This window comes from Asparagus officinalis, chromosome 1 (assembly GCF_001876935.1).
Source record: "Asparagus officinalis chromosome 1, Aspof.V1, whole genome shotgun sequence".
In the NCBI taxonomy this organism is placed as follows: Eukaryota; Viridiplantae; Streptophyta; class Magnoliopsida; order Asparagales; family Asparagaceae; genus Asparagus; species Asparagus officinalis.
This window is the reverse complement of record NC_033794.1, coordinates 26,467,681-26,493,248: the sequence shown is the minus strand read 5'-3', so window position 1 is coordinate 26,493,248 and position 25,568 is coordinate 26,467,681. Positions and strand designations below refer to the sequence as shown.

General features: G+C 39.6%; 1 protein-coding gene across 1 annotated transcript; it reads left to right on the top strand.

Annotated features, from left to right (window-relative positions):
- LOC109821811 (ubiquitin-conjugating enzyme E2 28-like) lies at positions 23,916 to 25,105 on the top strand. The gene is made up of 4 exons (XM_020387968.1): positions 23,916 to 24,015; positions 24,118 to 24,245; positions 24,570 to 24,674; positions 24,792 to 25,105. Exons 1-4 carry the CDS (start codon positions 23,946 to 23,948, stop codon positions 24,933 to 24,935), a joined length of 447 nt encoding a protein of 148 aa, XP_020243557.1. The 5' UTR covers positions 23,916 to 23,945; the 3' UTR covers positions 24,936 to 25,105.

The following is a 25,568-nucleotide window of genomic DNA, read 5'->3' as shown; positions in this document are numbered from 1 at the left end:
ACCTATCAGATAAAAAATTGCCCCCAAATTAGGATTTTAGAACTTGAATGAATCATAATATGAAGACATTATAAGTGAATGTATATCACCTTCCTCATTAAGGCCTCCGCTTCATCAACCTTTCCAGCTTCACCAAGAGCTTCGACTTGTTCCAAAAGTTTCTTGATCTTCTCTTCTAAACCTAAGAGCTGTTCAGATTTTTCAGATGGAATCGCATGGGGGAGGTGTTACCTCAACCTCCTGGGCTAACGAGTGGAATGAGGTCGGAGAGGAGGAGGGAGAGGGAGAGGTGGAGGTCTTTGAGGCGGAGGAAGGGGAGGAAGGAGAAGAGGGGGAGGTTACGAGTGGAATGAGGTGAGGTCAGGAGTGAAATGAGGGAGAGGGAGAGGTAGTGGGTGTGGGGTCCAGCAGGGAAGAGGGAGGGTGGGGAATTAGGTGTGATCAGAGTGCAGTGAGGGGGGTGGGGTCAGGGTTTGCGTGTAAAATCATCAAATGCACGGGACTGGTAGTCCCGTGCATTTGATTTGCTGCAAATCCGACCCTTCTCCGAAGAAAAGGGTCGTTTTTACCTATTATTTTGAGGAGTGGTCGGTTTTGCTATATAAAATTGAAAAAAGGGTTCTTTTAAAAATTTGTCCTTATACATATTATATGCTTATAGATTTGGTAAATGAGTAGATTTTTAGAGTATGATTCTTCAAAGGAGTTGAAGATTTCTTAAGGTGAGTAGATTTCTTTCCATTAGTTATTTTAGTCTATTATATATTATTTAAATGATAATTTTATTTTTGTGTGGAGAAATTGTTGGATTAGACATGTTATTTCTTGTCACTTATAGTAATTGTTAAAAGAATTTGAATATTGATAGCTATTTATATTTTACTAGTTAAATATTATTTAGTGTATGAAATTATTGAAATAAGTCATCAAATATATTTTTAATTTACTGTTCAAATGTATTTATTGAAGAGTTTCTATTTATCAAAAAATAACAATTTGTTTTAGATAGATTCATAAATGTCCTATTTTCACGACATAGACATGAGAAAAGTTTACAAAGGTGTATAAGAATTTATATTGCTTTTCTACAAGTAGAAATTACAAGTGGTATTTTGAGTGAAAAGAATATGTTTTTATATGTTAAAAAAATTATTAGATGTCCACAATTGAGTGAAGTGTTTCGTTTAAGCCTACCATATGATATTGAATGCACTGACCAATATTAAAGTGGCCTTTTTGGTAAAAGGGAAGTGGTCTTCGGCAACATATGGTAGTGCTAGGTACATTATGTTCTTAGGTTGACCTATAGTGATTTGATACTCATTTCCGTACTACTGGGCTATAATTTTCATAGCTTTAGTGTGAATATTGAGGAAGTTTTGCAAATATGAATGTAGATTTATATTTACAGTTTAAAAGTATTTAATTTGTATTATTTTCTTAAATTTTATTTCCTTATTGTCTTATGCAATACATGAAAACTTATTCTGTACAATATCGAGTATGCTTCTTTTATCGTTCTTAATAGTAGTTTACTTAAAGTTAGTAGTGATAATTTTCTAAACTTGTCAAATCCTCTAATGATAAATTATCTACTCATTGAGTGTAACCTCACCCTAATTATTTTTATCTTTTTCAGATGAGAATTAGACAACTCTACCTGTAGCTTGGAGTTTGGGGATATGAGAATGGCATTTCAAAGAGTACTTTAACACTGAGATTTTATAGTTGTTATCTTAGTCACTTTTATTTTACGTTTTAAGAGTCTTTTGGTTCATTAGAGTGATCTTCATGTAGTTTTGCTCTGATATCAACAAAGCTTATTAACAATATCCTAGCAAGTATGATATACAATGACATTTATGTAAGGATAACAAATAAATAAAGGATGATATAAACTATTAGACAATGGAGATGATAAGCAATGAGCACAAGAATAATGCGCCAAGTCAAACTCAAACACACATATGATCACAGAGTTCGATGGCCCTCGATCTACGTCTCTGCTCCTCATTCACGAGGAGAATCTCCACTATCACAACTGATTTTCAACGTTCACCAAAAACGTTTATAATCCACACAATTGGTTTTCTAGCTCACCGAAAACTCTTATAACTCTCATACTTATAACTACATAATACACCCTCTAAGTGTTGGCCTAGCCCGTGCCTCCTTTCTCAAGTGCTCGTATTTATCACCTCTCTCTAGGCTTTACTACCGACACCACTCCTCTTGGAAATGATCCTGTCTCTTACCATACACTTCTCTCGGTGTCCTTATGTATTACAATGTGATCTCACAATTAAAACACAATAACAAAGTGTTTGTTCTCTACAATGAATGAGAACTCAATGAAGCTCACTCTCAATGTTACAACCACTAATATACTATTATGAAATACTTAAGCTCAAGTGGGTGTGTGTAATCAATGAGCTATAACAAAACTAAACTCAATATGAAACTAGCTTAATAAAAATGATAATCAACAAAAAATATATATATAAAGCTAGAAATTAAGTTTAGAGAAAACTTCTTTGAAAACAAGAGTGAAAGAGATGAGAGATTGAAATTCAAACACGAAATAATAATCTCTTCTTCCTCTTGTGAAAACCTCTTCACATAAACAATTGTAAAACAAACTAAAACAAACTTAAACACCCTTAAATCACTTGTAAACTTGTTTTAAACTTTTCTTAGATGAGTTCAGTAGTTTGAGGGTAAGGGGTATATATAGGTTCACAAAACAAACCCTAAAACCAAATAAAAAGATAAAAATAACAAAATCTGGAAATTAGTCGTTACTGTGCAACGGCCATATTATAAGTCGACTTATGATAGGTATGAGTCGACTTATATAGTATACATCAATTTGTTATATTATGTATCGACTCAGCAGATTGAAAACACCATCTGCGCAACACTTTATAAGTCGACTTGGTATTGTAGCAAGTCGACTTAAAACGTGCATATGAACTGATATGAATAGTAAATATCAACTTTAAAACCTCTTTAAAAATATTAAATAAATCCTAAAAAATGTAAAACCTAGAAAAATATTTATAAACATGAAAATAAATATGTTACAATTTTTTTTTTCAAATTGTACTTACCAATTGTGAAAACACATCATTTTGCAAACTAGGTCAAAATACAAAATGTTAATACACTTGTTTTTGATATTTTGACTTAAAGTTTTGAAAACTATTGTATGGATTTAGAGGCTAAATAAAAGATGTAAAATAATATTATTTAGTCCATAAATCAATAACACAATGTTTTATAAAAAATACATATATTTTGCAATCTTTTAAAACAATAAACATGATTTCAAATCTTGGTATCAATGAAATCATATCAAGCACATATAAACATGAAATAAATATGAGTGTATACAATTAGTATTCATTAATTTCATATTTATGTGGCTAAACACATTATTTTCAAAAAAATAATGATAAATATGAAACGTGTATGTATGTATACAAACAAGTATATTTGTTTTGTATTTATTTAAACTTGAAAGCTATAAAAATCACAACGTGTATGTGTGTAATATTTGAGCTTTAAGCATTAACACACAAAGTATAAATTCCTAAACTAATATATCCAAACTATAGGTCTTCAATAGTAGCTCAACTTGGTTGCGGATGAAGCTTGATCTTGTATTTGACTTTGAATTCATCATTGCTTCATTCTGGTATCCGTCAACCTCATTTGAATGTCATCGTTAAGGCACAATCCATCCAACCTCTAACTGAGGATACTTGTGCAGAATACCTAACAATCAAATATAAATACTCGACAAACATTGCTGATAATTGTTCGTTAATTATCAAAACTAGATTAGATAGTAAGCTTATAAACATGAGACCTAACACCAATCACTTCATATTAAGTGCTGAGGTGATCTCTCCTCCACTCATCAGCCGACACCTATAATATAGGTACTGACGCAGTTGCCAGGCCATACTCGTTTGCCGCTATCATGTGCTCGGCTGAGATTACCATTCTACCCTTTTTCCACCACTATAAATAGATGTACTATTCTCAACTGAAATGAGGGGGGCTATTTTTCCAAACAATATCTACAAATTATACTGCACTACACTTCTAAACTCATACAGTTCATCATTTTCTCACTCAAGTCTATGAACTGACTTGATCGTCGGAGGAACAACATGGGAACCAATCCCCATCCTGTCACAAGTTGCTATTTGTGCAGTCTGAAGCTACTCAACTCCAAACTAGATATTTAAATAAGTGAGCAGTCCCTAATCAACCTCACCCTGATTATATTACCTGTTTGATTATTAACATTAATAGTTTGACGCCCATCGTGGGGCCTTCTTTCTTTTTCAAGCAAGTATGTCCGTTTCTGAGTATAGGGTTGACCAATTTTACCTTGAAAGACCACACCAGAGCTATGTTACTCAAACTCATCTTGAAGAAACGACTCAACAGATCTCTCAATCCCTCCAACAGCAACCCGCAACCTTCACCAGAGAGCTCCTCAGCCCGCTTCCATAGCCGTAGCAAGCTACTTTTGTCGTCCCTTCACCTTCTGAAGACCAGCGATTGGAGACTCATCCTCCTTCTAGAGCACAACAAGTAGTCTCGCCTCGGACTCCTTATGCTGCTGCCAAACAGTTGAGCGATCGCATCGAGTGCACGACCCCACCTTCACATCGATCGACTCGCCCCGAGGAACCCCGCCGATGTCTCCTCTCTTATCCTGAAGTCACCGGCGAGAGTCCTGGCCTTGGTGACCCTAGGAACCGCACTAGGGGAGCAATCTCTAAGACTCTCCCTCACCACCGTGCCTCTCCAGTCCCCTCTGCTACCACGGGGGCTCTGGATATGGTCAGGTGTACAGACCGATCGTATAAGCCATCGGAGGGTACACCCCCTTTCTGATGACCTCATGAACACCCTATGTGAGAAGTTCAAGATGCCTCACATGGAGAAGTATAAGGGCGAGGGAGACCCCTCCGAGCATGTCTATAATTATTATGATGTGATGAGCATGCTCCAAGTATCAGAAGTAGTTATCTACCGATGTTTCACCATCACTCTTTCGAGGAGCACCAAGTTCTGGTGGAATGCCCTCGAGAAGATGTCCATTAGCAGCTTCTAGCAACTCAGTCGGAAGTTCATCCACCACTTCCTAACTGACACCAAGCAGAAGCTGGCCCCTCATGTGTTTGATCCAGATGAGGTAAGAGCCTGTAGAGAACCTACTTCAAGAGGTTCCAGACGAAGAGGCTGGAGGGTAATGACAGATGAGGTAAGAGCCTGTAGAGAACCTACTTCAAGAGGTTCCAGACGAAGAGGCTGGAGGTTAATGACCTAGGGAGTGCGGTTGCTATGTCTGCCTTTGTGACCGGCTTGCAAAGAAACAAGTTAGCCGACTTGCATGCCAAGAACCCAGTCACCAAGTATGAACAGCTGATGGACAAAGCTCATGGGTACATGGACATGGAGAATGTCCGAGCTTATAAGGCAGTAGCCAGGGCCATAGAGACCTCCACAATCATAACTTCAACAACAGCAGCCATACCAGCACCAGCACCACTTTCACCACCTACACCAACACTAGCACCGACGGTGGCGCTGACACCAGAGTTGGATAAAGGCCCCCTTGTGAGGTAGGAGTGACCGAGAGACCCCCCGAGAGTCAACTCCCGCTCAAATCGGTCCGACAAGAGGGACTGATAGAGGGACCTAGCGTCGAGGACCGCTCTCACAATCCTCAATACCTCCCTCACAGAAGCTTTCACCAGGGTCCAGAAGGAGGGGCACCTCAAAGAGCATGCTCCCAAGATGAGGTCGGATCCCCTGAACTGTGACACTAGGTAGTATTACCGCTACCATAGAGATCACAACCACCTCACCAACGTCTGTCGTATCCTAAAGAGGGACATTGAGGACTTGATCTAGAAAGGGTACCTAAAGAAGTTTATCTCTCAAAGAGACCGGAGGAAAGCTCCCCCAACCAAGACCGACAAGAGATCCCACTCGCGGTCGCCTCATCCTCGACTACACCAGGATAGCCAACCCTTAGAGCCCAGCCATAAGAGGGTCATCAACATGATCAATTTTCAATAATCTGTACAAAGTTTTATTCATTACAAATGAAGTCCTCTTGAAACTAACTCTTGTGTCACACTCTTATGGTGCCAAATCTATGCAGGAATCCTAAACCCTTGGTGCCTTCGCAAGGTAAACCCAAGGCACACTTACCATTCGGTCGGCTCCTATATTTACAACTCGACCACCATAGCAGGGCGAAAAGACCTAGACCTCCTCATTAATACCTAGGCACCCAATCTCTGAGTTATCATTTTGCTAAAAAGACTTAAGCGTCCTCATTAAGACCTAGGCACCCAACCTCTAGATTGTTAATTTGTCGAAAAGACCTAAGAATCCTTATTAAGACCTTTGCACCCAACCTCCGGGTTGTTATTTTGCTAAAAAGACCTAGGCTTCCTCATTAAGACCTAGGCATCCAACCTCCGGATTGTTATTTTTCTAAAAAGACCTAGGTGTCCTCATTAAGACCTAGACATCCAACCTCCGGTTTGTCATTTTACCGAAAAGACCTAGGCATCCTCATTAAGATATATGCACCCAACCTCCGGGTTATTATTTTGCTGAAAAGACCTAAACGTCCTTATTAAGACCTAGGCACCTAACCTCTGAGTTGTTATTTTGCCAAAAAGACCTAGGCATCCTCATTAAGACCTAGGGGTTGTCATTTTACTGAAAAGACCTAGGCGTTTTCATTAAGTCCTACACACTTCAACTTGCCGGTCTTCCTTAACAAAAAGACCCTGATATCTTACCAACAAAAGGTGTAAAACGAGCTAGTCGTCCTGACCCCTCAACACTGGGGTCGTCACAACACGACCAACTCACAACAGTCAACACTTGTTCTCTCAATCGGAACAAAGCTACAAGCCGCTCTTATTTCACTCGAACCCGACCCAAGCTGACTCCAAACGAAAGGGGCCAATTGTTATGGTATTTTTAGTTGCCAAAGTATATCCCTTTACTAGCAACGTACATGTGTCCCCCTACATGTACCGTTCAAATCAAATCAACAGCCAGGACCAAGAATCCCGACTTACCCGGCTCGTTGAGTCGACATCTCCTTAGGATGACTCGAAGGGCGGTACTTGTCAGTTCTCTCATCGAAGATGACTCGCTACGAGCCCACTCGACTAGTTATTCAACGCCTCGCGGGTCGACTCAAAAGGTGTTACTTCTCGGCCAAGCCAAAGGATGACTTCAAACTCGAGCCTCCCCGCTAACAACGTATCGATGTCACATTTAATGCTTGACAGGCGCCATCATGACTCTAATTTCGATAGTCTTCATAACTCATTGAGCCATGTTGCCACCGTCATGCCCCCAGTCACTTCACATTAAATATTAAGGTGATCACTCATCTACTCGTCAGTCGACAGATGTAAAGTAGGTGCTGACGTAGCTGTCAGACCATACTCGTTTGCCACCATCCTGTGCTCGGTCGAGATTATCATTCTATACTTTATCCACCACTATAAATAGAGGTACTATTCTCAACAGAAAGGAAGGGGGGGGCTATATTTTCAAAGCAATATCTGCAAATTATATTGCACTACACTTCAGAACTCACACAGTTCATCATTTTCTCACTCAAATCCATCAACTGACTTGATCGTCGGAGGAACAATAGGGGAACCAGTCCCCGTCCTGTCGCAAGTTGCTATTTGTGCAAGCTGAAGCTACTCAACATAAAACTAGATATTCGGAGAAATGAGCGGCCCCTAATCAACCTCACCCTCATTATATTACCTGTTTGATTATTAACATCAACCACCACTATAATTAGATCCCCCTCCAATAGGAACACTACCTCTACCACTATTAGAAGGACCACTCCTGTTGCTGTAACTTTCCATTGAATTCCCTCCACAATAGGAGACTTCTCAATCAGAACTGGCATCTTATATATCCACATTTAGTCCTGCAATATCATTATTTACTTACTCGGTAATAGAAACCTTAGTAGGCATATCCAACTTCTTCTTAGGAAGCCACTGCATAGTATTTTTCCTCTTTCTACAATGTATCATGCCCCAATTTCTTAGACGAATTGCAGCAGCTAGGATGAAATTCATACATCACAGGCTGTTGCAAAACCCTCCCCTTTGGGTTATCTAGATAGTATTTGGCAACACCTTTTGGCATTGTGACCTCTACCAATACCAATCATAAGACAACCTCTCCCTAGCTGCGGTAAGTTTTATCTTTATCTATGAACTGACCAACCATCCTAGCTATCTGCAACAAACAAGCATCATTCCTTAAATTCAAAGCTAGTCCAAGAAATTGAATCCAAATAGGGAACTAGGGAGAGGTTGGTGCTTTTTGTAACTTTATGGCAATATGGACAGTCTTTAGATGACTTCTTATTCTTCACTAAGATGTCAAGGGTAGTTCACATTTGGAAATTGTGTTTTCCTTGCATGGATTCATATGCTTATATTCTCTATTTAATTTCGAATATGATTTGTTTACATTGATACGGTTTGTTATATTGTTGAACACTTAATATCTATGGAAAGTTTGACATCATAATGTATAGCATGTGTTGCATATTCTTATCAGAACGTCTTGCATGTGTGGTAGTGTTCAAAGCTTTACATCTTTCAGAGCAGTTCGAGATCTTCATTTTGGTGTATCTTCAGTAACACAGGCTAGTAGATTATTGTTCAGTTTGATGTTGTGTTAACTTGGGAAATTGCTATGCATATAAGTTGCTTTTCAATAAACCCTTATTGGTTTCTAAGTATATAGATCGATGGAGAAAGTACCAAGCGATACATATGTAAAATACATAGGATACAGGCCGTGATACATATGTAAAATATTGTTATTCCCCCCTATGAAGCACGGACACAGGCTAGTATGCTTTTAATATTTTACAGGAGTGTCGGACACACGTGTCGAACACACGTATCCTATGTATTTTTTAGGATTTGCCTCGTGTCGGCGTGTCGGATGGCCGTGTCGGATCCGTGTCCGTGCTACATAGGTGTCGGATGGCCATGTCGAACGACACGACAGGACACGACACGGCTTCATGTTATGCGTGTCCGTGCTTCATAGGGGGGAATAACAACGACCCTTTCAGCGGACTAGTGGAAGGTGTTGACAGAAATATTTTTTTGGGTGCACTATTAATGTAGCAAACCGGATGCATTATATACTTCCTCACGATGTGTTATTGTATAGTGGCCAATTTGACATCTCCGAATACTTTGGCAAATGAGTCTCATCAATTGAATCGTCTTTAATAGAGGGATGGATTCTTGTTATTTCAATGAAAAGAAACACATCTGATAAAAAGAGGGACTCACAATATATAGAGTAAAACGACAATAGAAGAGGAATAATGTTGAGGGAGTATCTCTCTTCTGATGACACAAATTTATATTTAATTTTTGATTCCTCAGGGAAAATAAATTATTAGCCTTAACTCTTTAAGATAGAATCTTTCTTTATTTCTCTTGTTCTTTTGTAGGTCTTGCTGGATTGAGATGCAAAGATGCTAGATTTAGGTCCATTCTCAAATATTCCTTCTCAATTGAAGCCACTAGCATTATTCTATTTACTTTATATCTTTTGGAAATATAATATGTGGAAAGAAAAAAAAATGTTTCTTTCTGTTGACAAGAAAAAAAGTTTATACCGCCTTTGGTACTTCCTTTCTGCCATTCTTTTACCTGTAATATTCTTGTTTTGTTTACATAAAACTATTATTCCTTCTCTTTTTTGGCTTAGCTTGGTTTGATTTTTTAGTAGTAGCTTTGCTTTTAGCAAAGACTCAATAAATTCTATCTCAAGCTTCCCCCAGTAATCATTACGACAAAAGTTGTGTCCAAGTTGCAGGGCCGGTTCTGAGATTTTAGGGGCCCTGTGCGACAACAACTGAACAAAAGGCATCAAATGAACAAGACGGTGATCTCGGAGCTCCGATTCGAGCTTAGCGGGGGCGGCGACTGTGATTCCCGAAGTCTGAGCGGCCAGCGAGGGCGGCGACGGCGAGCTCGGAGCTCCGACAGTCCGACGGCGACGCTGACGAGTCTGGAGGAGAGAGCTCAGAGAGGAGGGGGCGGCGGCTAGATCTGAATCATCTGATTTGTGAAGATTGGTTTCTTTTGAAGGAGGGGTTTTGATTTGGACGGTTGAGATTAAGGGGTTTGTGAAATGGACGATACATATTTGCTCTCTCTCTATATATAAATATAAATTAAAAAAATTTGGGGCCCCCAAATTTCGGGGGCCCTGTGCCGGCGCACCGGTTGAACTCCCACAGAGCCGGCCCTGCCAAGTTGTATCCTGCGGTACGTTTATTATCACCTAGTGGTACATTTTTGTGTCATACAAATGGAGCGAGACATAAGATAAAAGTATGGACAGAGCATGTGTGGAGAATATATTTCTACACATGTAACAACGTGTCGCTAAAATCATAACACATATGTATTGAAAGTAGCGATACATATGTGTCAATTCTTATTTTTATTTCATTTTAAAAAGTTTTCCACTCATAATAATGAAATAATCAAAATTTGGATCCCATTAATTCACTTGGAATGGAAGGCCCAACCAACTTTATACCTATTACCATTCTCATGGAAGAATTCTCATACTTTTATTCAAAGCGCAATTATTCTTATCACCCAGCGTACTCAGTTTGGCTTAAGGCCCCGCAGTGACTTTGCTTCTGTTCGACTGGATCAGTTTATAGTTCAAATATGTGTTAGGATTTTAAGGAGATAAATCTGCAGAATTAAACATTAAACGAATAACGAAATCAATAAAAATACCACAATCAAATAAATACTAAGATTTAACGCAGTTTGGCAAATCGTGCCTACGTCCACATGTTAATCTGGAGAGAAATATTTCACTATGAATTAAGAGTACAACCCCTCCAAGTTACACCTGAATTTGATGATTAAATCACAAGAGAAAAATATAGTGTTACCTTTAGGGCACCAAAACCCTAAAACCCGTCTCACCAAAAATTTCTAACATCCGCGGAGAAACCAAGACCGTACCCTCGACGGCGTCATCGTTCTGAAGACAACGGCTATCACTGCAATTGGACAACCGATCTATCCGAAATCTGAACTTTTTTCTCTCTTTTTTCCCCTTTTCGGGTTACTGTTCACAGTTACTGTAGCTCCGAAATTAATTTCAGGATTCTTATAAATAGAATTCTCTAAATCTATTCCTATTATAAATAGATCATTCAAATACTCTTCTAAATAGAATTTTAATTCATGTAGACCTCAAGTGGGCCTTATCTTGGGCGGACCCACAATAATCTCCCCTTACAGCCCAACGAGGGGTATGCCAATCTGTAACTCATCAACGGGAGTTCATGCTAGCCAATCGTCAACACAACTCGGTCTTTTCTCTGGAAACGATCTTCGTTAAAAAATCTGTTGGATTTTTATCCGTGTGAGACTTCTGCAGCTTCAGTTCCACTTTCTCAATGGCTTCTCTAAGCCAATGATATCCTACATCAATGTGTTTAGTCCTGGAGTAGAATGTGGAATTCTTGCTCAAATCAAGATCACTTTGACTATCAATGAAGATTTGATAATTGTTCTGTTGCAAGCCTAACTCCTGCAGAAATCTTCTCAACCAAATCATCTCCTTATCGGCTTTTGCAACTGTAATATATTCCGCCTCTGCTGTAGAAAAAGCAACAGACTTCTGCAACTTGGACTACTAAGATACTGATCCCCCTACAAAAGTGAACAACCAACCTGAGATAGACTTCATGTGATCGAGATCAATTGCCATATCTGCATCTGCAAACCATATAATACTGCCTTCGAAGCTCCAAAACTCAAACACAATTTGGAACTGCCTTTCAAATATTTTAAGCTCCACTTTACATATTCCCAACGAACTTTCTTTGGATTAGAAAGAAACATGCTCACAACGTCAACTACATGAGCTATATTTGGCCGGATGCAAACCATGACAAACATCAAACTTCCTACAGCTGAAGAGTAAGGAATATTTTTCATCTCACTCTTTTCCTCATCGGTAGTCGGACAAAACTTTTTGCTAAGATTCAAATGATCTGCAAGAGGAGTACTGATTGACTTGGCATCTTTTTGTTGAATCTATCAAGTAGCCGTTCAACATATTTTTCCTATGATAACCACAACTTCCTGGCTTTTCTGTCAGGAGAAATATCCATACCAAGAATTCGCTGTGCCGAGCCAAAATCCTTCATGTCAAAAAATTTAAATAACTCCTTCTTCAGCCCACCGATTATCTGACTATCCTGACCAACAATCAACATATAATCCACATAAAGCAAAAGGATAATGAAGCTAGAATCTAAAATTCTCCTGAAATATACACACGAATCTGCTACTGTCCTCTGGTAGCCATAACTCAACATGAAAGAATCAAATTTCCTGTTCCACTGCCTGGGTGTCCGCTTTAAACCGTAGTGGCTCTTCTTCAACCTACAAACCATGTGTTCTTTTCCCTTCACTTTAAAACCCTTCGGCTGCTCCATGTAGATCTCCTCATCCAAATCACCATGAATGAATGCAGTCTTCACATCAAACTGCTGAATCTTGAAGTCTAAACTAGCTGCTAACCTCAAGATAACTCTAATGGACGTCATTTTCATAACCGGTGAAAAAATCCCATCAAAATCAATGCACTTTTTCTGACCAAAGCCTTTCACAACTAATCTGGCTTTGTATTTCTGAATCTCTTTGTAGCCATCCTTCTTTAACTTGAACACCCACTTGTTCTTCAAAGCTTTTATGTCCTTCGATAGTAAGTCCACCAACTCATAAGTATCGTTATTATCAAGAAACTTTATATCTTTCTTCATAGTCTGGAACCATCTGTCCTTGTATTTATGAGTATGTGTCTCTTGAAAGCTTTCAGGATCCCGTCTTCTGTCAGCAAAGAATACTCCGAAAGAGGATATCTCGTGGATGGTTGATGCTCTCTAGCTGATCTCCTAAATTGTGGCTCTGCAAACTCCTGTTGTTGGTGATGCTCCCTTACTGAGGAGCCTCCTGCTCATGATCCTGATCATCGTCTCCCTGCTCTGGTATCTAATCGTCATCATCAACATCCTCATTATACACCTACTCTATATCTGTAGGGTGTAACTGTACTGAAGACGAAATGTGTGTCATATCTAGAATCTCACTAGCAACACTCTCTGACTGCTCTGCTCTCCCGAGATCTGCAATAGTCTGATCCTCCTGAGAAATCACATCTGCTCTTCTGATAATTTGTCTCTTTTCTGAATCCCATAGTTTGTAACCGAAATCATCTTTTCCATAACCAAGGAAGATGTAAGGAACCACTTTATCATCAAACTTCTGTCTCTTTTCCTTCAAAATATGTGCAAACACCTTGCAACCAAACACCTTCATGTGAGAATAGGAAACATCTTTTCCGAACCAAGCTCTCTCTAGAATATCAAAACCCAAAGGAACTGAAGGAGACCTATTGATTATGTAGCATATTGTGCGAATAGCTTCAGACCAGAAGCTCTTAGGTAACTTCGCCATCTTCAACTTGTATCTGACTTTCTCCACAATGGTCCTGTTGTACTTCTTTGCAACTCTATTATGCTGCGGTGTGTCGGGCTCTGTCCTCTGATGCCGAATACCATGCTTGGAATAATAATCTCTAAACTTAATGGAAGTGTACTCTCCTCCATTATCGGTACGCAAACACTTCAACTTCTTTCTTGTCTGCCTCTCCACCATGGCATGAAACTGTTGGAAGACTGAAAATAACTGGTCCTTTGTCCTTAATAAGAAAACCCACATTTTCCGCGATGCATCATCAATAAATATGATAAAATACTTATTGTCACCCAAAGACTCCACCTTGATAGGACTACAAACATAAGAATAAATCAAATCCAGGATATTATCTTTTCTTTTAGAAGACTTACTAAAAAAACTCTATGTTGTTTGCCAAACAAATAATAATCACAAGGGATGAGTGACGAACCTTTGGCAAAGAGAATGAGAGATTTCTTTGCTAATATCTGCAACCCCTTCTCGCTCATGTGTCTGAGCCTCCTATGCCACAAATTGAGTGTCACCATCTTGAGCAACACTCAAAGAATCATATGAAGCCTTTGCTTGAGTCTTATATAAATTATAACATATACTTCCTCTAACCACCACAAGAGAGCCTTTTGTGATTTTACATTTTCCTCCACCAAATTGACATTCATATCACATTCGGTCCAAAGTAAGACCCAAAATCAAATTTAGCCACAAATTGAGAACATGCCGCACATTTTTTAAGATCAATGTGCATCCGGTATCTGTTTGCAAGTGTATATAACCAAGTCCCACAATCTTCGAGTAGCTGGTATTGCCCATCTTTACATTGTCAAAGTCACCTACTTTATATGACGTGAAAAGGTCTTGATTGGAGGTAGCATGACATGTAGCTCGCGTATCCACTATCCACTCGGAATTCTGACATGTAACATGCATACAGTCTTCTTCCCTACAAATGAGAATAACATCAGTATCAGACAAAATAGTTGTAGTGTCACTGTCAGCTTTCTTCTTCTCATCTTTCTTTTCATCTTTGTTCCTAGCTTTCTCTTTCTTCAATGCCCAACAATTCTTCTTGATATGACATGGCTTCCCATAATAAAAATAACATCATCTTTAGACTTTGATCTGCCCTTGAATGTGCCACGACCTCTGGACTGGTCCCTGTACCTGCTCCTGACTCTATTCTCCGTGACAAGTGCCTGTGAGTTATCTGTACTGGTAGACTTCCTCCGAGTCTCCTTATTATATAAACTACTAGTAACCATACTCATCGATAACACTCCATCAGGAGCTACATTGCTGACTGTCACAAGCAGTGTCTCCTAACTGTCTGGCAAAGAACCCAATAGAAATAATACTTGTAGCTCATCATCGGTAGTCATCTTTATGGTAGCTAACTGATTAATCAAACTCTTGAACTCATTTAAGTGTCCTTCTATGTTGCTTCCTTCTTTGAATTTCAAGTTCACTAACCACCTCATAATAAACGCTTTGTTTCCCACGGTCTTCTGCTCGCAGAGATTCTCAAGTTTCTTCCAAAGAGACTTCACATTAGTCTCACCCGATACATGATAAAACTCACTAACGTCGATCCACATCCGAATATCACTGATTGCCTTCCTGTGTTGTTTCTCTTATTCTTTATAAGTCATCTTTTCTGGCTTGGCTTTATCTCCCTCAATAGGGTTAGGTAAATATTTACAATACATAATATCTTTCATCTTGGACTTCTATACTTGCCAATTAGAATCATCCAATTTCATCATTGTGCCGAAACTCTCCATATTTTCCATCCTAAAGCACGCCTCGAACCAGGGCTCTAATACCACTTGTTAGGGATTTTAAGGAGATTAATCTGCGGAATTAAACACTAAACAAATAACGACACCAATGAAAATACCACAATCAAACAAATACCAAGTTTTAACGTGATTCGGCAAATCGTGCCTACGTCCACGGGGTAATCAAGAGAGAAGAATTTCACTATGAATCAAGAGTACAACCCATCTAAGTTACACCTGGACTTGAGGATGAAATCACAAGAGAAAAATACAGTGTTACATTTAGGGAACAAAAACCCTAAAATCTGTCTCACCAAAAATCTCCAACACCCGCGGAGAAACCAACATCGTACCCTCGACGACATCGTCGTTCTGAAGACAACGGATTTTGAATCACTGCAATCGTACAACTGAGCTATCTAGAATCTGAAAAGACAACGGAGTTATCCGGAATCTGAAATTTTCTCTACTTTTTTTTTTCCCTCTCGGGTTACTGTTCACGATTAATTTCAGGATTCTCATAAATAGAATTCTCCAAATCTATTCTTATTATAAATAGATCGTCCAAATCATCTTCTAGATAGAATTTTAATTTATGTAAATCTTATGTGGGTTTTATCTTGGACTTGACTCACAACAATATGATTCACATAATTATCTTTTAGCTGAACGATGTGGGACTAATTTGCCACTAGGATGCATAAATTAAATCAGTTCCATAACAACATACAAGTTTGATTGTTGTTTTTCCAAAAATCCCAAAGCGCTCTTCCTCTTTCTCATTGTCCATAACCACCCTCTTCCTCTCTTCTCCCTCCATTAATATATCAAAACCCTAATAAAAAAATCCAAACCCTTATTCTCCTTCTGATTCCTCTCTCCTTCCCCTTTCCCCCATTTTTAAGCCCTCTCCTTCTTCATTCAGACTCAAAATCAAACACCTTGCATGAACCTGGATTAGCCAATGCAGTATTAATAGGAAGAGTGTGAAAAGGATTTAGAAAACTCTAATCTTCTTCCTATTGACAGCGATGAAAGAGGAAGCTGAGATTAAAGAGGAGAAGAGGAAGAAGACGAGGAGCTTGATGAGGTTAGGGTTTGCAATTTGAGGGCGTTTTGGATGAACTGGGGAGATGGAATACATTTGATATAAGCTGCTGGACTCCTTGACTGATGTCACGCTTGGGTGAAAATGTAAATTAACTTTTTTAGACAAAAGGAGGAAGTGAAAATTTTCAACATGAGGCTTGCTCTGACTTTTGCTGGCCATGGTTTAATTAAGATCGTGCCATCATTGTGAACTTGTGTATATAATTATTTCCTCAAAGGTTTTAAAGCTCAACAACAAATATTGTGTCGCAAGTGTCGTTCATTATTTTTTTATAGTTTTTTATTCGAACTTCCATCTCACAGCACGAATAGGTGTCGGGTACTTGTGATACTTGCTTTTTAGCGTCGTCTCTTTCAACATATTACAATTCCAATCACACGAACGCTTGTGTGGAGAGATTCGCATCGCAACTTGCAACTTTTCTTGTAGTGAATTCGAAAATTTTGAGCTCCTTGTCTGCCGTGAGCTTATATTGCGAAGTCGGGATTTGTTTTTTTTTTAGGAGAGTAGTGTTCTTAGTTTCAGTTGTGTTACATCCTACAGCAGAATCTAACGCAAAAAATTTACAAAACTTTACTCAACTGGTTTCAACTATGAACTAGGAAAATAAAAACTTGAAAGCGATGCCGAGGTGACCAATTGGGAGCGGTCTTGCTGATCTCACCTTTGGTATTTCAGGTTAAGTACAAAGAAATAATTAGAAAAACTCCATGACAAAATGTACATGTAAATGTTAAAAAACTAAACCCGGTACGAAAAGATTATTGTGCGCCTTTGCGGAAGCGTGCTCGCACACCAAACGAGTTCGCGAGTCACATGAGAAGATAACCAAAACAAACATGAGCACAATCCAATCCAAAATACGATAAATCAAACCAAACACAGAGATATACGTGGTTCGGCAATTTGCCTACGTCCACGGGGAGAGGATGAGGAGATTCCACTAAATCAAGGAGAATACAAATGGTTACAATCTCACAAAATCACTCAAATAAACCCTAAACCAAAGCTCTCTTCTTGCTCACAATATCTCCCTCTCACAATGCTAAGTACAATCTCAAATCTCTGTTAAAACTCTCCTCTCTTAACCCTAGAAACGAGTGTTTCTAATATATATCAAAACCCAATCAGAAATGGAGCAGGAAACAAAACAACCCAATATTCGCTACGCGTTCGACCGCCGAACCCCAAATCACGGTCGACCGTCAAAAGTCCAGAGTCATACTCCTATTTCGTGCATGCTTGCGGTCAACTGCCGTGCCATACGTGGTCGGCCGTGAAACCTACAGATTGTTCTCCTACATTTTCTCCTGAACTTCGTCGTCGTTTTTACAATTCTCCACCTCGGCGAACGTTTTTCCAAAACTAAGTCGACACCAATACCAACCAAAATATCACACTTGTTACGTCCAATACGAAGTGGAATAAACCCACGATAATAGACTCAATCCACAACAAGTCGGGAACCCAAATGAGAATGCAAATAATCTCCAAATATCGATATCATCACATCAAATCGGCTGCATCAAATTAACTGCCTACGTGCCCCCTCTCCTAAGGGATCAAGCCGCCCGTAGTTCATCCAAATGGCTGTCAACGGTCTCAACAAACACAAATGTGCAACAAGTTCTGACAGTGATCAAACTTGTTGCTTGGAACCACCTTAGTGAGCATAACCGCCAGATTATCCTTCGTGTGAACCTTCATAATCTCCACACCGTCATCTTCAAGAACATCCCGAACGAAGTGATAACGAACGTCAATGTGCTTCGTCCGCGTATAAAAAACCTGGTTCTTCACGAAATAAATAGCACTCATGCTATCACAATGAATAGTGATTGACCTTTACGATGTACCAAGTTCCTCCAAAAGTCCCCAAAGTCAAATAGACTCCTTCAAAGCCTCCATAATTGTCATATATTCTGCCTTCGTTGTAGACAAAGTCACCATTGACTGTAAGGTGCATCTCTAGCACACCGGCGCACGGATCAAAGTGAACACATACCCCGTCGTAGATCGGCGCTTATCTAAATCTCAGGCATAATATGAATCAACATAGACAATGCACAACTGCCCACCTATAGTGTCCCGCTCAAAAATCAAACCAACATTGAGCGTATCTCGATTGTACCTCAAAATCCATCTCACGGCGTTCCAATGACCCACTCCTGGATCGTGTATGTATCTAGAAATCATGCTCATCGCCTGTGACAAATCTGACCTCGTACATACCATCGCGTACATCAACCTCCTAACTACGCTCGCATATGGAGTCTTCGACATCAACTCTCTATCTTCAATTGTCTTTGATAAAAGGTCAGCTGAAAGTTTCAAATGGGCTCCCAAAGGTACACTAACTGGCTTCGTATCCATGCTAATATTAAACCGTTGTAGAACTTTCTTCAAATAAGTCACATCTGTCAAACGAATTATGCCCTTCTCTTTGTCTCTGCCGATCTCCATCTCTAAAATGCGCTTAGCCTCACCTAAATCCTTCATCTCAAACTCATTTGAAAGCTGAATCTTCAACTTATCTATATCAGACCTAGAAATAGAGGCAACTAACATGTCATCAACATAAAGCAACAAATAAATGTACGCACCTCATTTAAACTTGCGAAAATACACATAAGGATCAAACTGGCTACGAGTGTCTGAATGATCGATCATTAATCCATCGAATCGCCTATACCACTATCGAGGAGACTGCTTCAAACTATATATCGATTTCTTTAACCTGCAAACCAACTTATCCTTCCCTGCAGCTCGGAATCCCAATGGCTGAGTTATATATATTTCTTCATCAAGATCACAATGAAAAAACGTCATCTTCACATCCAATTGATCTAACTCCAAACTATACTGTGTCACCAAAGCTAGCAAAATCCGAATTGAAAAATACTTTACCACCAGAGAGAAAACCTCATTATAATCAGTACCTTTCTCCTGTGCTAGCCCTTCGTAACCAACCTAGCCTTGAACCTCACTGGAGTGCCTTCAATGCCCTCCTTTTTCGTGTATACCCACTCGCAACCAATCGCCTTCCGCCCCTTTGGAAGCTCAATAAGCTCCCATGTATCGTTCTCATGAAGAGACTCCATCTCCTCCTACATAGCTACCTACCACGAATTAGCCTCCAAACTCTGCTCGGCCTCTCTGAATGTAGTAGGCACAAACTCATCGATACTCTCCATCGGAAGTGCATATATAACTACTGTGTCTGTATACCGTGCTGGCATCCGTATGTCTCTCCTCTGTCTCCGAACCGCAATAGAATTCTAAACCTGAGCCGTCGGTTCCAGATCCTGCACGTCTATACCTGTATCCCCCAAATCACCATCATGCTTGCTTGACGTCACCTCAGTCGGCACCCTAATGGATACTGTACTATCTGAATAATGTGGAGCTACATCGATCTCCACCACCTGTGATATTTCCTCCGTCGGGTCGCTCTCTGTAGGCGTTAAAAAATGCCGAAAGATATCCAAATACAGCTCAAGAAGGAATTCATCCAAAAAGTCAGAAAAAAGGACATAGACCGTCTCGCACGCGAGACAGACTTTGTTGTCTCGCACGCGAGACAGACTTTGCTGTCTCGCACGCGAGACAGTGTTTGTTGTCTTGAAATGCGAGACAGCGTTTGCTGTCTCGCACGCGAGACAGTTATCAAAGGCTCAGAAACTATTTTATAAACCGCCGACACGTGGCCATTAACTGTCAAAGAACATGGGGAACGCAGAGTTCTTGAGCTTCCGGCAATCCCTTGAGATTTGAGCTTTGACTTGATTTCAAGAAGAACGACTATCTTACTTTGATAAGATATCGTTTCAAATTCTCACTTCGATAAACGAAGGAAGAATCATTAAACCCCTCACGATTCAATCAGAATCTGTGATTTGGTGGTCCACGAGTCAAAGCGCTCCCGGCACAGGCAAAGATCCCACGCAAGCAGCGATCCAAACAATGATCCTGTGTTTGTTTCTCAAGAGTTGTAATTTTTCCTTTTGTTGTGTAAAAGGAGTCTTATAAAAAGGCTATTTCTTTTTTGAATTTATTGTAATCGACCGAAGATATAATGAATTCATGATAAAGTCAACTTTTGACGCAAACACTCTCCACCTGATGAGAGCTGGGAAGCTTCAAGATAGAAACCTCATCGAACGTGACGTCTCTACTTAGCACAATCTTCCTATCAACTGGATCTCATAGCTTGTATCACTTGACACCACGCTTGGATCCTATAAACATGATAGTATGCAGGTCACCCAAATACCTTGAGCTGGTCATAGTCGTGTGCTGGCTCTCTCGACCACATCTTTATAGGGGTCTTCCCCTCAATCACAGATGAAGTCAGCTAGTTAATGAGGTGGCTCGCATATGAAAGTGCCTCAGCCCAAAAGATCTTCTCCAAACCACTATGCGCCAACAAACATCGAATCTTCTCCAGCAAAGACCGATTCAACCTCTCTGCTACCCCATTCTATTACGGTGTATGACTAACTGTGAAGCGTCTCTCTATGCACTCGTCTTGACATAGTTGCTGAAAGGGGTCTGATGTGTACTTACCACCATTGTCGGATCGTAACGTCTTGATCTTTCTCCCAGTCTGTAGTTCTAACCTCTTCTTTCACTCCACAAATATATCTAGGAATTCACTCTTCTTTGCCATGGTGTACACCCAACAATGCCTAGAATAGTCATTAACGAATGTGACAAATAAATATCGACCACCAAGTGATGCAGTCTTGGTGGGACCCCAAACATCTGTGTGCACGTAATTCAGGATGCCCCTCATCCTATGAATGACAGTTCCAAACTTCACATTCGTCTTCTTTCTAAGTACACAGTGCTCACAAAACTTAACCTTTCCACTCTTAGCTCCCTTCAATAGTCCCTGCTTGCACAGTGCCTACAGTGACTTCTCTCCTGTGTTTCCCAACCTGTAGTGCCAACGTCTGCTCATGTCCACCTCTAAAATAGCTAAAGCTACCAGGCCAATCTCGATGCTCCCCTTCAGATAATATAAGTTCTAACTACGGTTTTCCTTCATCACCACCAAATATCCTTTAGTAACATTTGCTACAACATCCTCAAAGGTCACCTTGAATCCCTTCGCCTCCAAAGAGCCAACTAAGATAAGATTTTTCTTCAGCTGAGGAACAAATCTCACCTCCTTCAATTCACGGACTACTCCATCGTGTATCCGAATCCTCACGGTACCTATACCACAAATGCCACAGGATTGATCATTTTCCATGACAACAACACCCTCATCGAGTCTCTCAAATGATGCAAACCAATCTCGCCTAGAAGTAATATAATAAGTAGTGCTAGAATCAAGCATCCAATCTGATGAATCTAAATGGTTCACCTCCGGAGTAATCAGTAGAGAAAAGCTCGAATCATCTGAATCATCGCATCTCGCAACATTCACCTCATTGGCCTTCTAGCCCTTTTTATTCTCCTTCTCCTTAAGCTTTGGATAGTCTCTCTTCTAATTTCCATGCTCCTTGTGGAATGCACATTGGTTCTTTGCTAACTGGTGATGGCCTCTCGACTTTGACCTGCCGCTATTGCCACCTCTCGGATATGGGCTTTTACCTCTCATCGATAAGGCCTCTCTTAAAATACTAGCGCGGGAAGTCTCCTTGTCATTCCTCCTCAAATCATAGTTCATCAAAGCGTTAGTTACTTTACTATAGCTGATAGAAGATCTTCCATTCAACAAAGTAAGCATAAATGTATCATACTCCTCGTCCGGTAAGGAGCCCAATAAAATAATCGCCTTGTACTCATCCGATATTTTCTCATCAACATTCGCCAAGTCTGACAATAACTTAGTGTAGTTGTTCATATGAACTGCTAGTAAGATACCTCTGGACATCTGAAATCTGAATAACCTATGCAGCAAATGCAATCTTTTCTCAACACTCTTCGTTAGGTACTTGTTATTGAGAATTTTCCACATCTTTATTGCAGACGTTACCCCAATCACATCATATTTTAGCTCCTGTTCTAAATAGGATCTGATCACCCCACAAGCGTTCCTATTCATCTTTTTTCATACCGCCTCTTCATATTTTGGTGGCCTCTCATGGACTATGATGGTCTCCTCTAAATTCTGAGCATTGACCGCATCCTGTACGTCGCTCCACAAACCAAAATTGATATTGCCGTCATATTTAACCACACTAATTTTAGTATTCTGAAAACCCACTTGAACTGTACCCGTTATCTTGCTGCTTTCACCAACGTCTTCACCCATACTCACAAACTCCAAATTGTAGAGAAAAATTTAAACTTGATAGAATTTAGAAGTTACCCAACTGAACCCTAGAACAAATTCCAAAATAGATCTTCTAAACACACGAGGAAAGCGAAATCTTCAACGGTAACCCCAAACACTATCTCCACCGAAACCTAGAACTCCAAGAACCAAGCTTCCTCGATGAATCTTCCTCCACCTAATGCCAAAACCCTAGATCTAAAATCTGAGCTCTGATACCAATTATTGTGCGCCTTTACGGAAGCGTGCTCGCACACCAAACGAGTCCGCGAGTCACGGGAGAAGATAACCAAACCAAACACGAGCACAATCCAATTAAAAATACGATAAATCAAACCAAACACAGAGATATACGTGGTTCGGTAATTTGCCTACATCCACGGGAGAGGATGAGGAGATTCCACTAAATCAAGGAGAGTACAAAAGGTTACAATCTCACACAATCACTCAAATAAACCCTAAACCAAAGCTCTCTTCTTGCTCATAATATTTCCTTCTCACAATGCTCAGTACAATCTCAAATCTCTGTTAAAACTCTCCTCTCTTAACCTTAGAAATGAGTGTTTCTAATATATATCAAAACCCAATCAGAAACGGAGCAGGAAACAAAATAGCCCAATATCCGCTACGTGGTTGACCGTCGAACCCCAAATCGCGGTCGACCGTCAAAAGTCCAGAGGCATACTCCTATTTCGTGCACGTTTGCGGTCGACCGCCGTGCCATGCGCGGTCGACTGTGAAACCTGCAGATTATTCTCCTGCATTTTCTCCTGAACTTCGTCGCGGTTTTTACAAAGATTGCTGACAACCCACGCCAATTGCTTGCCCAAGAAGGAAATGGTTCCTTGAGGAGCTAGATTTGGCCAATGGAATAGAGACCCAAAAAAAGAGGAGTTCATATAGAAAAAACAAATTCTTCATTGAGTTATTCATTTGGCTCTTAGGGACTGTCCAATCATTACTCTCCACTCGTTTTCTCCTGTCTCCATTCTAACTAGAATCAGATACCAGTCTCATTATCACCACTTTGAGAATCTAATCCCCACAGATTAATGTGACCCTTACCTCTCTCTTACATGTATATATAACACTCTAGTGATATTTCTCAACTCAAAAAGACTTAATTTGGTAGAATGGCTTCTAGAAGAATTATTAAGGAGCTCAAAGATCTACAGAGAGACCCACCAACTTCATGCAGTGCAGGTAACACAACTAGTTTTAGTAATACTATCTCCTTATTCAGTTGCTCTAAAGGTTTAATATGAGCATCAATCTTGATCTTTTGTGGTTGTGTTTTTTTTAAAGGTCCAGTTGCAAATGACATTTTTCATTGGCAAGCCACAATCATGGGCCCTAGCGACAGTCCCTACTCTGGTGGTGTTTTTGTAGTTACCATACATTTCCCGCCAGATTATCCCTTCAAACCCCCCAAGGTAAATAATTATTCATCTCATACTATGAAAACTCACTATGTTGATGATAAAGATTGCATAACATATTTATCAACATAAAGTGAATTTACATGGTCTAAATGATCATTTAATCACCGATGAATTACTCAGTATTCAAACCTTCGAAAGCTCAGGTGCATATGATAATGATTTACTTAATAAAAGAAATAACATACATAATTGAGTGAAAAAATATGATTCATAAAGGTGACTCGAAAAGCTTGGGATAAGACTTTATTATTATTGATGATGAGGTGATGATGATGACACTGTTATCTCTTTATGGCGGTAATTTGATTTCAACAGGTAGCTTTCAAGACAAAGGTCTTCCATCCAAATATTAACAGCAATGGCAACATATGTCTAGATATCCTCAAGGATCAATGGAGTCCAGCCCTAACCATATCAAAGGTACAACCAATTACTAGTTATAGTATAAACAAAAACCAAATCTCTTATGGATTTTGGATCAGGATTCACTCAGATATGCAAGATATTATGAAATTTCTCACTCTTTGATATAAACAGGTTCTATTATCTATATGCTCTTTGCTCACTGATCCAAACCCTGATGATCCATTGGTCCCTGAAATTGCTCACATGTGCAAGAACGATCGATATAGATACGAGTCCACTGCTCGCAGCTGGACCCAGAAATATGCCATGGGCTAAGCCTATAAAAGTTTTATGTATAACGGATTATATCCATCATTCATATCTATCTCAAATAATTCTCAAATTTGTATCATGCGCTCGATTTTGAGAGACCAAATTCCCTATTAGGAAGAGGCGCTTATTCTGTATGGTTAGGAGCATTATGCAATTTTTATCTCCATTTTGATGGTATAATATAGTTCTTTCTTATCTTGAGTAAACTATAAATAGCAAATATTGATTGAGTGTTATTGCAAAGAGTTGTAGTTAAAAAACAAAATATCTCAAAAGTAAGAGAGTTCCTATTTCATTCGAATCAAGGAGCTTAAACAGATATGATACTGTAAATACGCTTGCAGTTCAACTCCTTTCAACGGGAAATTTCAAAATTTATCACATAGTGATTTCTTCTAATTCTCCTATACAGTACTTTTAGCACAAGCAACACTTCCGTAAAGTATTATAAACTTCAATACAGAGTACACGCTGAAAGCATGTTCAGGGCTCCGACTAAACAAAGTTTCTGCATGATTTGGCAGCAAAGAGCATTTATTAGCATAAAATCAGTTAAAGACATCCAAATATAGCAACATCTTTGGTTAACAAAGTATATTGTCAGCAAAAGATTAGTATGTAAATTTTGATGTGGCG